Source organism: Lissotriton vulgaris, chromosome 2_1, assembly GCF_964263255.1.
Source record: "Lissotriton vulgaris chromosome 2_1, aLisVul1.2, whole genome shotgun sequence".
NCBI lineage: Eukaryota > Metazoa > Chordata > Amphibia > Caudata > Salamandridae > Lissotriton > Lissotriton vulgaris.
The window spans coordinates 767,872,048-767,889,101 of record NC_141687.1 but is presented as its reverse complement, the minus strand read 5'-3'; the positions used below and the strand labels follow the sequence as shown (position 1 = coordinate 767,889,101).

Here is a 17,054-nt window from a genome sequence, read left to right as displayed (position 1 = left end):
GGCACACACACATCACTATATGTTTAGAAGTGCTGAACTGGATGGCAGACAAAGGCCACTGAAAACAGCGGGTTTAACTATTAAAATAGCTATTCCAATGTCACATATTAACCTGGCTCACAGACGTTATCCCATCATGAATCCAGAACCAGGACTGGTGGCAGTCCTGAGTGGCCTGCATGGATCCCTAGGATCATGGACATCTTTTACTTATGCCGCAGGGACTGAGGATTCATTCAATGTCCTAGCATAAATTAAGAAGTATAAGGACTAGGTAGTGCTGTTTATTGTTGTCTAGTCATCATGTTTGGTGCTTGAAATGCAAAGAATTTACAATAGGAATACGTAAATTGCAAAGTGATGGAGCGACCAGTAGATGCAGATGGGGGGTGGAACGGGAAAGGTAGCATTGTGAGGCGCGGAGTTAGTGACAGGCAACCCATCATTTGTATTATTTTTTATAAATTTTGTTTCAAACAAATTAATCAGAAGAAAGACTCGAAAATGTTTTTCTGCTTAACTTTGTTGGACTTAAGGAGACCTATACAGTAAGACATCACTGGCTGCTGCAGAGTTCTATATGAATACAGGAAATATATCCTAGGTGGTTAGTGCATCTTGCTAAAGAGTGCTCGAAGCCAAAACCAGGGAACAAACCGCCCGCCGTTAAGATTGATCACTGGATCTTTAAATGCGCCTTGAAAATGGACGGCCAATAGCTAAATAAAATTGGGATAGGCATAAAGGAATTTTACGATACCAATGAAACTCAGATTCATCATCTATTACGTGGGATGCACTGAAACCGTTTATTAGGGTTAAACGATCCAGTAAAAAACCTGGCAAACTTGGACAACCAAAACAAATCAAAACAGAACCTACCGAGCGGAACTTGAGATTGTGCATGTTGGGATGGTATCTGACGAGGATTCAAACCAGAATGAGGTGTGAATTGCTATGGAACAATTTAGGTCCAAAACCACTGCCAGATGCTTGGTTGAGGGTGGGAAAAAAACAAAAAGTCAAACTATAAGGCGTATACGTTTATTGACAAGATCAGCACACTACTTGCTGCGATAAGGAGCAAGAGAGCCCTTTTATGTATACCCGCAAAAGAGAAGGTAGAAGGGGAATTAACCCATAATACTCCAGTGGACCACGTAATGGTCAGTTGAGTAGTTATAAAAAACTGTACCTGTGATCTAGGAGGGGGCTTTACGTAAGATAAAATCACCCAGATAGATCCCCGGTGTCCATTTATTTTGGGGTCTATCCGAGAGGTTAAAAATACTGTATACAAATTATTTATACAATTGGGTCATTTCAGGGCATTATGGTCCTAAGACCCTAGTGCCAACATGTTTCAGTCCAACGTGACCGTGAAGGTCCGGGACTTTCTTCAGGGCATTACCAGCCCCCTATGTGAAGAAAAGAGAGGATGGGATTCCCTATCCTAACAATGTAATGAGGGCAGAGCAGCTGCTCCTCAGTGTATATAATGTGCTGTGTGTGTCAACTGCCAGGCTGCGTCCAATTAGGGATGTCGGCTTGCTGCACACAGGACCGGGAAACATGTGGGTGGTCTTCAATTGAAGGTCTCACTCTGCTTTTTCCCTATCGGTTCCGGTCCTCGGCTTTCGTTCAGGGCAAGCCGAGGGGGCTGGTATTGCCCTTAAGAAAGTCCCGGACCCTTTCCTTGAAAATATCAGAAGAGCTTCCCAACACTGTGGTCGAGCCCACCCGACTTGTAGGGGTTGGGGTGACCCGATGATGAAGCATGACACCACTAGGGTGTGTGAGGGTAATATAAATAAGCTAGTTCTTTTCCCCCACATACGTGGTTGCGCTAGTCACAACCTTATAGTATCACTAGTCTTATCGCCCCTACCCTTTTCTCTCTAGATCACAGGTACAGATTTTTATAACTACTCAACTGACCATTACGTGGTCCTCTGGAGTATTTTTTCGTGCTAAAACTCTTTGGGAGGACATACTCTGGTACTCCCTCTCTTACCCTCCGGGCTACTGGGTCACTCCAGTGCCTAATTGTGTTATTGAATTAACCCATAACCCACACAGTATATGAAATGTATACATATGATATTATTAGCTGCTGTGTGCCACAGAGAATATCACACAGGAAGTCAGGTTTGTTGGGCAAGCAGATAGTTCCTAGCTTGAACAATGAAGAAGTGGTGAACTTAATAGTACTGCTGATTTTTATTTAGAAGTGGAACAGAGTATTTGTAAAATCCTTGGAGGGAAAGTAGGAGATTTGGACTTGATACCCAGGGATCTAGATGAACAAGTTTTGTTCTGCTACTCCATGATCTCATAAAATATATTCTGGAGGGTGTCACAGACCAGGCTCATGGAATCAGTTAAAAACAATTATTTTTCCAAAGAAAGGGAAAACACAATTTAATCTGGATTCATATCGACAAGTTTCTCTAATTGGGACACTTGTCAAATTATACCAGTACACTAGAAAAGAAGCTGTCAAAAACCACACAGAAAAGGTTTTTACTTCTGAACCCAGCTTTGTTCAAGGACGGGGCACGATCATACTAACTTTGCAGTGTCCATGTTTGACAACAATTAATGAGCACAGGATCTCACCAATTCCACTATATGTGGAAAAAGGAATTTGATTGGGTACTGAGCACATTCCTCTGGGATCTCTGAGATCCTCTGGAAAAATGAGGCTTACCTAGTGACTGTGACAGGGATTCAACATCTATTTAAGCATGGACATGCATGCACAAAGGAATATTGAACCAAGGCTAGGTAACGTTTATGGCAATGCAAGTCTGAAAATGTATATAGAACGTATCTTTGTCTTAGAAAGCAGCCCAGAAGGTGATAAAATATCCCAGAACATCTATCAAAATGGGCCACTAAAGAGTCAAAATAGCTGGATGTGTCAATTATGGATCTACTACTCAAGTACTCTAATACACCTATGCTCGTCTGCTCTTCAATAGCAAAGGATCAGATGCAACATTACAGGACGCTATTCTGTTTATTGTAATACACCTCCAGGAGCTGCTAAATGGAATAAGGAAAATATGGCAAGAGATAGGCGCATGAGATGTGATAGTGGAAAAGCAGATCAAATTCATATATTGGCACTACGCCCCAAACTTTTACGTTCTTAAGAAGGATATTTAAATATATTTTAATCAGCTATGAAATAGCTCAGCAATGTAATGTGATAAATACTATCAATATGTTAGGGATTTCTGAGGAATGGCAATAGGTAGAACAATTCCTTCACATTGGATAGGTTAATTATTGCAAGAAAATTGATAAAATGCTAATACCCCTAAAGTTCATGAGTGGAGGACTGATATCTTGGGGCAATATTATTGGGAGTAAAAATGGAAATCCATACACCCTATGAAATATATCACACGATTTGAGGTAAGTGTTATATATATAAGTTGATGAGTTAAGGTTTATGATTTTTGAGATGAGGTGAAACATGGCCTGAAAAAGCTACACAGTGTGACACAGAAAACAAGAATGTTGGGTAGGTACAGATGCATCTACAAACAACATCCTATTGGACTAAGGATTCACTGTTTCTTAAATGCAGTTTGCTTGCCTTTTGGTATTGCTGTACTATGACGTATAAGAAACACTGTGCACTCTTTGTTCTATCGAACAATAAGCATTTATAACAATATATCAGTGCAATTAGCCCCATAAATCCTGTTGTTTGCATTATGCAATTTGCTGGCCCCACCTTAAAAAAAACAGCACTACCTCGTAAAAAGACTATAATATCAATATTTGGCTTTCCACAATGAACAATTAATACTTACATGCTTTCTCATGTCACCCCATTTCACCTAGGTTCAAGAAACTTCTCTATTATCGGGAATTTCAATCTTCATTTAGAAGACCTTTCAAATACTACTTGCACTAATTTGATTGATGATCTGTCTGCTATAAATATCAAGCTTCGTAATTCCGGTCCTACTCACAAAGCGGGACACTTATTGGACCCCATTTTTTCTAGTGTAACAGAACTGGTATGTTACCCCGCAACTCCTTTATATTGGTCCAATCATTTTCTAGTAAAATTCACTATTGAACTACCTGTCCCATCAGCGTCTCTTTCTTTGTCACAAACAATATCCAGGAAAAAGCTGATAAAACTTGATCTTTCACTATTTAATAAAGCACTCTGTTTTAATCCTCCCCCAAAGGGTTTAAATATGGAAAGTGCATCTAAGTCTACTCAAATCTGGCTTTCTGATGCCGCTGACTCATGCCTGCCTACACCACACATAAAACTTAAAAATCATCGTCCTCCTGCCCCGTGGTTTAACGACGTACTAAAAATTGAAAAGTCAAAATGCAAAACACTGAAGAGACAATGGCGAAAAAACTATGCACCTGAGAAGAAGGCTATATATACCAAAGCAAGAAATATTTATCATACTTCTTGCATAAAATCTAAAACCTTGTATGTCTCTGAATCTATACAAGCAGCAACCAATAAATCCAAACCATTATTTAATATGGTTAAGGAACTAGCAGGTTCCCAAACAGTTGCACCTCCTCAACCTATTAACAAACAACAGTGCGATAATCTCGCTCAATTTTTCATAGGGAAAATTGATAAACTAATCAAGGAAATGAACATCTCAAATCCACTAACCACAAACCATGAAGAAATGGAAAATGTCCCTGCTCCTACTGTTACCTTAGATTGTTGGCCTCCCATTAAAATGGAGGAATTTAAGACTATTCTCAATAGTATTAAATCAGGATCACCCATGGATCCAGTACCAATTAATATCTTAAAACAATTGGATTCTTCACATTGGGAAGTAATCCTTGACATCCTTAACCCTTCCTTTTCACAATCCATGGTACCCGCTCTTTGGAAGCACGCAATGGTAAACCCTTTGCTAAAAAAAAACAACGGCCGACCCCGAAGTACCATCCAACTACAGACCCATCTCTCTTCTACCAGCGTTTTCTAAAATCTTCGAAAACATGTCCATTCCTTCCTTACAGACTTTGCAGAAACCATCAACTGTCTCCACTCCTCTCAATCTGGTTTTAGAGTGGGCTACTCCCCTGAAACAGCACTTCTAGGAGTTACCGAAAAGATCCGAAGGCTCCTGGACGATGGCCAAAGAGTTGCTCTCATCTTACTGGACCTGAGTGCGGCTTTTGCATCTCGCACAAAAAGCTGAAAAACACCCAGAAAAATATTGGTGTATGTAGCGCAGCCCTTAAATGGATTGGCTCCTTTTTGGAAAATCGCACTTTCCAAATTATGTCAACATATGCCTGTTCAAAAATTTTTGCGGCACCTCATGGAGTACCCCAAGGCTCGATTCTTAGTCCCTTCTTTTTTAATCTTTATGTTAAACCCTTAGCAGACATAGCAAACAAAGCAGGTCTCACCCTCATGACCTATGCAGACGATTCTCAAATCATTTTCTCTCTCTCCGATTCTAGTTCATTTGCTCCCTCCAACCTCAAACTTGGTCTTATTGATATTTTTAATTAGATGACTGCTAACCAACTAAAACTAAACGAAGATAAGACTGAGGTTCTTGTCCGAGGACAAAAAAAAGAACTTTGGAATCCTTCCCATTGGCCCAAAGATATGGGACCTCTTCCAGTCCCGACTAGTCATGTTCGCAACCTTGGGGTGATTGTGGATAGTATCCTACCTATGAACCAACAAACTGGCAAAGTAGCAGCCCTGTGTTTTACTATTCTAAAATGGCTGAATAAAATTCTGTGGATGCTACCTGTTTCGACCCAAAAGACTGTAGTCAACGCGCTTATACCATCTCGACTTGACTACGGAAACATCTTATATCTCGGGTCAAACAAGGCCGTGGGACGCAGATTGCAGTTGATACAGAACTCTGCAGCCAGACTGCTTTGCAAGGTTCCCAAAACAGCTAGCATCTCTGGCCATCTTCGAGACCTACATTGGCTCAGGGTGGAGAATCGCATCAAATTCAAAGCCCTGAGCTATATGTTCAAAATAAAAGCTGGTACCGCTCCCAAATACCTTCAAGCACTAGTGCATCCTTATGTACCTACTCGTCTTTTAAGATCCCAAACTGCTGCCAAGTTCTGTGTGCCGAGGTTTAATCTGTCTAGAGTAGGTGGAAGATCTTTTTCATACTTAGGTCCTTCCATCTGGAGCACTCTTCCCACCTCTATGCGGAATTAAACTAACTATGTACGTTTCTGAAAAAACGTTAAGACCTAGCTATTTGACCAATAAAATCTATGCTCAGGCTGCCGCTTCTTCTGTTTTTTGCCCCGTCTTGGCGCCGGGAAACTCTTTTTGGTTAGCTGTGCGCTTTATAAACTTAACAAATAAATAATAAAATTAATTTCTCAGGCATTTTACAATACAACATAAGTGCCTTCTGCCCGTGGCAATACTTTCACAATGGAATAAGCAATCCTACTGGCTTTAAAATGATTCTAAGGGCTTTTCTTCTAAGGGTTTTTCCCAAAGTGACCAAAGTACATTCAGGCAGACCTAAAACATAACAGGTTTACAGTTGGGTGGTTTCCCACACTGCTATTTGTTTGTGGGCTCATTCACCCTCTCACAGTCTTTAACAGCACTCCTCCAGCTGACAGAACAGCATCTTAGCTGTAGGGGTTCTGGTTTCGCCTGCTGCCCAACTATGGTGAGCTCCAGAGTTGCAGCAGCAGCACCCCAGAGGTCCTCCACTGCGGACCACCGTCTCTGCCTCCACTCCTCAACCACCCATATGTTCAGCCTCTTCCAGGTGGAATGCACATAAAAACACAAGAGTGCCCAGTCCTCAAGGCACTACAGCCCCAGCATTCTAACAGAAGTCTCCAGGGCCACCTCCATCAGGGACCCCAGCAAGTTCACCAGGCCTGGGAGATATTCAGGGAGCTGGTGCCATCATCTTTTTAAAAAGTCCAAACGCTGCAGGTGCATATGGCAGGAGAGGGTGCATCTCAAGACTCCATGGGTTTTCAGTGGTACAGGTTCATCCTCCATCTTTTTCAGAATTCTTCTAAGCTCTTTGTGCCTGAACAGGCGCTTGGAAGGGAAGTGGGGATTTCTGTGATAATTGCAGCAAACACCCAATTGAGTGGTGCCACACCATCCCTCCACCTCTGAATAGCACTCAAAGAACCAGCCCACTTCCTGTCATGAACCTGTACAGCCTTCTGGGCAAATACAAATATGGCAGTCTACTCAAAAGACAGCGAACATCCTTCTCTAAATGTGCATGCCTGTCCTCTTCCCTCCAAAACCTTCAAACAGGCCAAATACTAGGCAGTGCTCTTCCAAAGTGTTGAATTGGGAGTTTCCCCTGCATTACTCAATAAGAAGTTGCTGGTTTTCTGGGATGAAAATCCAAAGACCTCCCTCTCACCACCCCACTTCCTCTACATTCTTTGTACACTGAGATCTTTGAACTGCCAGGTGGTGAAGCCCAGTAATAAACTCACTGAGATAGGTAACTAAAAGGATGGATTTCACTAGGGCTAGCTCCGAGACATGTGCTCTTACATAAGTATGCAAACTTAGCATCACAGGCCGAGAATGCTTCACAGTTTTGTCAAAGCATATTCACTTTGCCCTTCGCTACAAGACTTTCACAGCCATTTTGCCTGGTGAAGATGAATGCACTCCTCTTCTAGACTAGATCGCGCACAATTTCTCTGCACACACTGCCCTTGATTCCCTCCATATTTTTCTGCACGGTATTCCGAAGTAACACAGAAAAGTCGAAAGTTGTCTTGGAAAATTCTGATTCACAAAGTAGGACCTAGGGATTTTTCTGTGACATGGGATCACTTAAAACTGCTGAAGTTCTACCAAATGTGTACTATTTACCATACTGATGACGCAAGATAGGTGTAACGCGGAGTATTCCCCTGGGGTTTAAGGAGCAGTGCAAGATAATGATTTGAAATCCCTGGACCCGATTCACATAACCAATTAGTTCAAATTCCCTTTTGCAAATCACGGACCTTGAATCAATTTACACACATGTAATATTACACAGTGCTTAATTTGTAAAAACATAAGTGCAGGTGCTGCAAATGTTGCCAAGGCTGCCACAGCTCACTTCTTCCTCCGGTGAGCCCCACTTTCAATCCTCTCACTGCCTTAGTCTCTATCTTCTAACCTTGATCTGTTGTCTGTCCCCTTCGTCTTTGCTCTAAGATTCTACCTTCTCACCTCTCTAATTGTTTTCTATCATCTTTGTCACACCTGATGTGTTACCTTATTCCCTGCATTTCTGATTTGCCCTCAATTCATTGTACCCCTGCCTTTTTTCCTCTTCACTTTTATCCATGCTCTGCTCTCTTTCCCCTCGATCTTGCCTCTTTACGATCACTCTTCTAGTAGTGATTAGCTGTGTCTCCATTTTATCATTTGTCTGCTTTATTCCTCTGTCCTGTCCTCTACATCCTTTGATTCTATCTTCTCTCTTCTTAATGCTCTCTTCTTCACATCATGGCTGCTTTCTCTTTGTATCTGATTTGCTCTCCTTTTCTTTTACTTAGCTAAGTCTTATCTCTCTCCTCTCCTGTTGTTTATTTCTCCTCTTTACTCCTGCTCTCTCTCTCATCTATAACACTGCTGCTGCCTGTGGCCCCTGTCGTCAGCCTGTACATGTCCCTGCTATTTTTAACTCTGCGTTTTCCTGTTGTCTTTCCTAAAGAAGAGGAAGATGACATGTGTTTTACTTTCTTACCTACACTGAGTGCAAAAATAAAAAGGAAAAACAAATGAAAATTATTTTTTTGCATATATTAATCAGTGCAGCATAACTGGGTTATTTGCAGAACAGGTAGCTGCTCGAGCACAGCAGGTGATGTCACTACTAGTGCTGCCTGTAATTAGTAGGTCCAGGGAAGGCGACGGCATTGGCATCCACTGCTCAGCTTGCTGTGACACTGCCTGCTACAGCACAGGCAGTGTCCCCAGCCGTAATGCTGCCAATGCTGGTAAGTATGGCTGTGGTGCCTACTGGATTCACGCACGCTCAGCAATTACCATGCTGGGGTGCAGCGCATAGATTCTACAGGTGACGCCATGGCGCACAAAAGTTGTGTTGGGCCACAGCCGCATCGAGCACGTTGAGGATAGCAACAATGCAGGGCTGCAGGATATGCTACTCTGGCTACACAGCAAGTGGAAAGTCCACACTAACTTTCGTTTATTCTTCCTCAAGAGCCCACACTCCCAATTTCCAAATGGGCTCTCGCAGCTTCTTTGCCTCAACTCCATCTTGAGCCAGCCCCCAGCTACAATTATCCAATGGGAGGCTTAGGCTCAGGCAGTGGCATGGTGCAGCAGACTCTGGGAATAGAATGCAAGACATAGTTTGTTGATGACTTCTTGGAGTTGTGATCGGCGAAATGACATCATCACTAACTTGGTGATACACAATCGTGCCTGCCTGGACAAGCATATGCTGGCCGGTTTGTGAACATTTACCAGCCAGAAACCATGCAATGTATGTTATTCTTTTTATTTTGAATTTGAACAATTATTATTGAGACCACCACCTGCAGGGTCAGAAATTGTAGCCCCAGCCCTGTGAAAGAAGGGCAGGTGCTGAGCACCTGAAAGCTCCTGGTCAAATTAAGCACTGACATTACACCACTATGGTGTAATTTGTGCACCAGTAATTCTGCTCCCAGAGGCCTTGGGTGAGTATTTCAGGGAGAGCATGCCATTACAATTTGGTGAACACCCACAAAGTCACATGTCTGTGATGAGTTTGTAGGTATTCACAACTTTTACATTGTCCATTTATACCCTGGATATGGTTGGTAATTTATGTCTGCCAGTGGTAGAAGGAAACGCTACTCTGCATGTGACAGGGGAAACAAAATCCCGCAAATAGGAGGTATAGGGGCAGGGGCGGCTCTAGGCTCATAGCGGCCCTGGGTTGGGAGCGTAGGTAGGGGGCCCCGGAAGAGGGGGTCCGGGGGGTTGAGCGCGGAGGCCAGTGAAGATGGGGGGGTCAGGGTTTTCAGAAGTGGAACAGAGCCGGAGGCCCCCAAATCCCTGCCAGGGGCCGCCACACAAATATGTATCCATCCTCAGAGGATTATTACATTAAGGATATATATTGGCGTGGTGGCCCCTGGGGTTTGGTGGCCCTGTGCAGGTGCACAGCTTGCACATGCCTAAGGGCGCCCCTGATAGGGGTATAGGGAATGGGATTTCTCCACAGGGATTTTTTTTTTTTAATGAATAAAATAAAAATGTTACTAAGTGAAAATACACTTTTACTAAGCATTTCCACACAAGTAATTGCACAGATTTGTAAAGGTTTACAATTGGGAATACTACTGAATAGCTGTGACTGTCACACCTCTCAGAAGTACTGCTCGAAGTCAGAATTCCAAAGATGTGTGAATCTGCACCAAAATGAGATGTAAAAATGTGGGTTATGCTCGCATTCTTGTGTACAATAAACACACCATGAGGGGAAGAGAAGGGAACATAGAAAAGGAGGAAGAATAGACTTCATATGCGGTTCACCAGAAGTAGCAACTGCTACCCCTAGCTTGCTGCCTGCTACACATAGGGCCAGTGAGCCACATACTTCTCTGTTCTCTCCTGTGTATGACCTTTCAGGCGACGTTGTGGGTCTCTTTTAATTTGGGGTCGGGTGTACAAAAGCCAACCTGCTTGGCAGCTATGCTGGAATTAGGTAACACCTTTAGAGGACAAAACTAGACAGGCTACACATACAAATGCACAATACACAAATGGAAGGCAATAGTAAAATACAAAGCAAGAGAACAATAGACAAATAACTATAAATGATATGCTTCATGGAAAGTAAATTACCTTTAAGGGAAAAAGATTTAACAATAGAGCAAAGAGAAGTTACTCTCACAGAATTTTGGAAAACACCCAGTAGGTCTTTTAGAAGAAGAGTGCTAAGTAAGTCCCTGCACAAGAGGCACCAAGGCTTGGAAACTTACTGGCACCCTGAGTAACAATAGCTAAGGTTTCAATATAAACACAAGCGAGGGCAAAGGGAGCAAGGTGAAAGCAATATAGAAACGTGGTCAGGGAAAAGAAAGACCAGATTTTCACGAACAAGAACAGGGCTAGAATTATCTAGCTCAGAGAACATTGAAATACAATACGAAACTTCTGCATATAAACAAGGAGAGGACTAGCAGTATGTAGAACAAACTAGGAGTACAAGACAATAAATCTGTATAATACAGGGACAGGAGATCTATAGCAACAAGCAAGAAGAACTGACAAGCTAATGTAGCAATACTACAAATCGGAAAATCAAATATTACACCAAAAAATGCCCAAAGCACACATAAAACAGAGGCAAGCCTTGTTACAAAGCAGCAGATAGCCATTGTTTGCATAGCATCTCGACAGTAACGACAGAAGCAAGAATCCTGTACATTGAGCTCAAAAGGCAGGAATAACTGGGAGCTCAGGGGCGAGCACACGTGCAGGGAGAGAGGTGGGTGTGGGTAATTACTCAGGTGATAGGACTCAGGGAACCACCAACGAAGGAAGACTACACAGGAAATTAGAGAGGGGAAGACAAGGAAAGCTAAATGACGAGAAAGGAAACAGGGAAACCAGGAACAGAGAGCAGATTGGAGCATAGAGAGAGTGGAAAGTCACCTATGTGTCATACAGAATACTTCTAAACAAGGGAACCTTAATATTTAACAGAACTCCACCTCAGAACGTGATTTAGGCAAGGTTCGTCAACAGAAGGCACTACAAAGCCGATGATGCCTCACAATAGAGGTGTGAAAACCAAGACTGAAGTATGATGTCGAATAAGGTGTACTGACAGGAACTGGTCTAAAAACAAAACTCCACAGAGCTTTCATATGTGCTACCTGATGGCAGAATCTAGAGAGTAACCAACAAGCACTGAAAGCAGCACAAACAAAATGTAAAAGTGATTAAGAACAATGTTAAAGATAAACAAAACAACTCAAGAAGAACAACAAGGGGGTGCTGACTACATTGCAACAGAAGGGCTGTAGGTACTGAATGCATGGGATGGAAAGAGAGACAGAAACTAAGGTCCATATGTATCATCATGACCATTTGCGATTTCTAAATAGCGATTTTTAAGGAATCGCTATTTAGAAATCGCAAAATGGTATGCATCTAGGAAATCGCTTCTTTTTAGCGATTCCTTAACATTCCTAAATTGCGATTAGCAAATTGCCAATCGCAAATTTCCCATTCATTCCTATGGGCCAGGAGGCCCATAGGAATGAAGGGGAAATTTGCAATTAGCAATTTGCTAATCGCAATTTAGAAATATTTTCAAGGGTGCAGGGGTATCACAAGAACACCCTGCTGCACCCCTGAAAATGACATGTGTGGGCATATGGCGCACATACATGCCCTAAGGGCATGTAAGAGCGTCATATGGCACCTTTGGATTTTTAATAAATTGTTTTATTAATAGAATTCGCAACTTACCACCAACTAGAAGTTGGTGGTAATTTGCGAATCCTTATGGGCATTTTTGCATTAATTTTCCTTTGATACATTGCATTGATTCCCTAAGTGCAATCGCAAAATAAGGAATAGCAACTTTTGCGATTCCTTATTTTGCTGCCAAAATGTTTCATAAATACCATTTAGCAAATTAGCATTTGCAAAGGCTGAAATTCTGCGAATTTCGGCTTTTGCAAATGCTAATTTGCTTGATACTTATGGCCCTAAGTGAGGCTGTGCAACAATGGAGCTCACGGATAATCCAGAATGCTAAACAAGGCAGTAACTGAGCCTCAGATGACACATTATCATCATTAAAATCGATATACAGATGATACAATCACCTTAAAAGAATACACACAAAATCACCTGTATCAAATTCATAGCTAATAAATAACATACAATAATAATAATTAATAAAAACAGTATACATCACATCCATTAATCAGGTTTCGATCATCTGGACACCAAGGCAGCTCGTAGATGGATAAAACAATTTAAATAACATAGTCGGCGGGAAACAGCTAACGATACATCAAGGCTGGCCAGACTTGGTTAAAATTCAAAGATTTCAGCAGGGGAGTTGAAAACCAATTCCTCGGCCAACTAAAATACGAACAAAACATTATAAAATGCAGCTTGTCCTGCGGAGACTGTTGTCACAGCCGCAGGGTAACCCTGCCTCAGGCCCTGCCCACCCACATGCGGATGCCAAAAGATGATGCAATTGGTTGAAGCTAAACCTGGCAAATAAAAACCTATAATGCTGTGAGCTGACCTTGCCGAGATAGGTCTCCACCCACTGCAAGGTTACTAACAGCAAATGACCCAGAACTGATGATTTCTCAAGCTCTAAACACTCTCTCTTCAAACAGGAGCGTTCTAAAAACAATCTTTTTAACACACCCCCAAATCACGCCAGGAGAGGGAATTGGGGCACTCATAGATATTGGGTCTGCCTATGTGAGCAAAAGCAGCCTTAACGTAGGCAATCCACAGTATTCAATGAGTCCGATCAAGAGCCAAACGGTCCGCAAGAATCAGCCGATTTAACTTCAACTCAACCCTACTCCAGATCTTAATCCACCACAAAAGCGGGTTTAGGGATAACAAGTCTGACACTTGTACAAGTCCTAGCTCCGCCTACACCAAAAAAGATGACACATTTAAATACTACAAAGCAACAGTAGATGAGACCCTAACCCTGGAATGGAAACAGGAATGGGTATCAGAGGATTAGGAAAGCAGTTGAATGAACACCCTAGTAGGGCTCATCTTCTAAACTAATGTGCATGTTGCAGGCAGAGTTACAGAAGGACTTCGGGAAGTGGAAGTGCCCTCTAGTTGGAGTATGATATGATCCCGAGAGAGCCAGGCCAAAATGTGCTCAGAAAAATGGATTCCAAATTCAGTGAACTGCCTCATACAGCCCTTCACGAGAACATTCACAATATGCCAAGAAAGCATGTTGAATGAATCGCTGTCTCTTATGCTCCATCAGACCGTACTTGAAGTTCTGGGGTTGGAAAATATCTGATAACAATAGTCAGGAGAAAGGTTTTAAGCTGTATAATAAGGCTCTGTAGTCAAGTATGACTATTAAAGAGATATAAGAAAGACAATAAAAGTATGTTACTGTTATGAGGTAAGGGAGAGTTTGCTAGGAAGAGTAAGAGGGTGAAAACAGGAAACATGGCCATTACAAGTGAAATTATTAAACAACATCACAAGTGTGTAAATTGATCGATGAGAAGGAGAACCTTTAGCTAGGGGTGTTAATTGGAATGCCAAATTCAGTGGCGATTCCTCCGCTAAGCCGGAGGAGCGTCACCCCACTGCCAGGAAGCAGCAAAAGAAAGGAAACAATAAAATGATAACGGAATGTTGTTTTCATTTTATCTTGTCCTCCTGCTACTACAGTGCGTGACGGGGCGGGCCGGAGCTGCATGGGAGGAGTGAGTGCAATGACTGTTTGGTCGGCCCTCTTGGGCTGCCCAAAACAGTCATGCGCACTTTCCCCCTTCTCCATGCAGGCTGCATTACAGCTTGCATGGAGAACATGCCCACCCCTACTGCACCTGGCTTGGCGCTGTGTCGTGTGATTGAGCGTTGAGATTGGCTTAGGGGTGGGAGCCAGGCTGCCTGTTTCCTGTACCGAACCAGAATCAGACGATCAGACGCCGGCGAGCAGGAGCGAAGACGGGGTACCTGGCAGAGGCAAGGTAAGTGTTATTATTTTTAATTTTTTTAAATTCAGACCACGCTCCACCAACCTCACACTGCGCGCCTGCCCCCCCCCCTCCCCCTCCCCCCACCCAACCTGCGAGCCGTGCCGGCCGCCCCTGGCCAAATTGTTTACTTATTGGTTGATTTTCTATTTTAATAAAACATGTTCATTTAATTGTCCAACTCTTTGATGTTTGTCTATCCAAGACGTACAACTCTATTCAACTTGTCATACACACATTTTTTTTTCTCAGTATTTAAACAGGATTTAAAAAATCGCCTTTTTAAGAGAATCATCTGTATCTGTTCTCCTTTAGAAACCTAGATCACTGCCTTCTCTCTACAACGGCTATCTCTTAACTACTGTGGTAACCCCTGGGGATTTTATATTATAACACGCATTTCATGTGCTACCATGATGTTCCACTCCAATTCTCTATTCCTCTAATTACTATGTCACCCCTGAACTAATTGTTCATACCCTGTAATCAGTTCCTGGAATGTTACTTTTGAAGTCTGGCATGACAACAAGAGCTCCAGTAAGACCTTATGTGAGCAACAGAAAAAAGGCCTTTTAGAAGTACTACTTAGAGAAGCGTGTGGGCTTCACACGCATGTTGGTGTCCTTGAGTTCAGCATTTGATTGGGCTGAAGTTATGTGCCTCCACTGAAAAAGATTGCTTGTATTGCACTTTTGGCTTATAGGAAAGATTATGCTCCAAACAGGATGGCTGTGTTGGTTGCGGTGGTAAGCCAATGATCAAGGCGACAGGCCTGATCTGCATATTTAGAAAACCTATGATGAAGGCAGTAGGCCCAACGTATTTATTGTGAAAAGCATATTTTAAAGTCTATAGGTGTGGGTGAATTGTTATTTCGATCTTCTAAAGCCTGCAGAGAGGTTTCATGGAATCCCACAGATTACCGTACTAGGCTTGAGTTTTGTTGTTAGCTACCACTTCTGACAAAACGTGAGGATAGAAGATTTGATATTCATTGCTAAGACTGCTTAGGAGAAATTGTGTTTGCTTTGGCAATGGTAATTTTGTATACTGTTGTAATTTTATGACTGTATGTCTGATGGTTGCCTTATGGGACAGTTTCTACTCAATACAGCATCCTGAAGTTGGTATTGTGACACTCTGATGTTAAAGGCTATAGGGCTGAATGATTCACTTGGTACGTCCAATACTATACATTTGATCTGCTATTATGAAATTTGTAACAAAGACAGTAGGCTTGTCTTATTTATTTTGAAAAGCATTGTTAAAGCCAAAAGGCCTTTAGCAATAGATTTTTATCACATTATGTTAAAGTCTAATGTGTTGACAAAGGTCCTTCCATGTCTTGGGTGCGATGTAGGAGGATGAGCAACCTCCAGTTTTGCTTTTGCAGATGCCAGGAACGTATGTGAGTGAGAGTGAGGCAGAGCATAGGTGTCTGGTGGGTTGGGGAAAGTGTATGCAACTGTTCAGGTATTTTGGTCCTGAGTTCTGTAGGGCTTTGTATGTGTGTGTGGGAAGTTTGAATTGACTACATTTGTGAATGGTAAAGTTCTTGATGTGTGTTGTGATCTGGGTACGGCATGGGAGGTCAAGTATGATTCTTGTAGCAGTTCTCTGGATGGTCTGAGTAGGAATTGTTTCTAGATTCTGGTGTAGAGAGTGTTGCTTGAGTCCAGCCTGCTGGTGATGAGTGCATGTGTGACGGTCCGTCTGGTGTTCTCAGGAAACTATTTGAAGATCTTTCATAGCATGTGTAGTATTTGGCAGCAGGAGATGCACACTGCATGGACTTGAGCCGCCATGCTGAGTTTGTCAACTAGGATGATTCCTAGATTTCTTGCATGGTCTGTGGATGTGAGTGTTGGTCTTAGGTCCAACAGCCACCAGGTAGAGTGCCATGGGGAGGTCTTGTTGCCAAGGACCAGAACTTACATCTTGATGGAGTTGAGCTGTAAGCAATTGGTTCGCATACAATCTGCTATCATGGTCATGCAGTTGGTGAAGTTGATCCTGATGGTGGTTGTCTTGTCCTTCATGGAGAGGATGAGTTGGGTGTCTCGCGTAGGAGATGGCTGTGATGTCTTGTGATCAGACGATGTTGGTGAGCTGTGTAATGTATATGTTGAAAAGGGTGGGGTTGATGGACGATCTCTGTGGGACTCTGCAAATCAGTTTCGTGGTCTCTGATGTTAAGGGTGACAGCCTGACCCTTTGGGTTCTTCCAGTGAGGAAGGAACAGATCCATTTGAGAGCCGATCCTTATATGCAATCTTGTTGAGTCTTCTTATGAGGGTACTATGATAGACAGTGTC

The 17,054-nt window shown here is 42.5% G+C and overlaps 1 protein-coding gene across 1 annotated transcript in view; it reads right to left on the bottom strand.

The window, feature by feature from the left end:
- LOC147731129 (myosin-IIIb-like) overlaps positions 1-16,778 on the bottom strand; it is a 309,461-nt gene extending 292,683 nt beyond the window's left edge. Inside the window, exon 1 of the mRNA XM_086954154.1 lies at positions 16,675-16,778. Within this exon, the coding sequence (XP_086810280.1) occupies positions 16,675-16,778 (104 nt within the window). The remainder of the gene's footprint in view (positions 1-16,674) is intronic.
- Between the last annotated feature and the right edge of the window lie 276 nt (positions 16,779-17,054).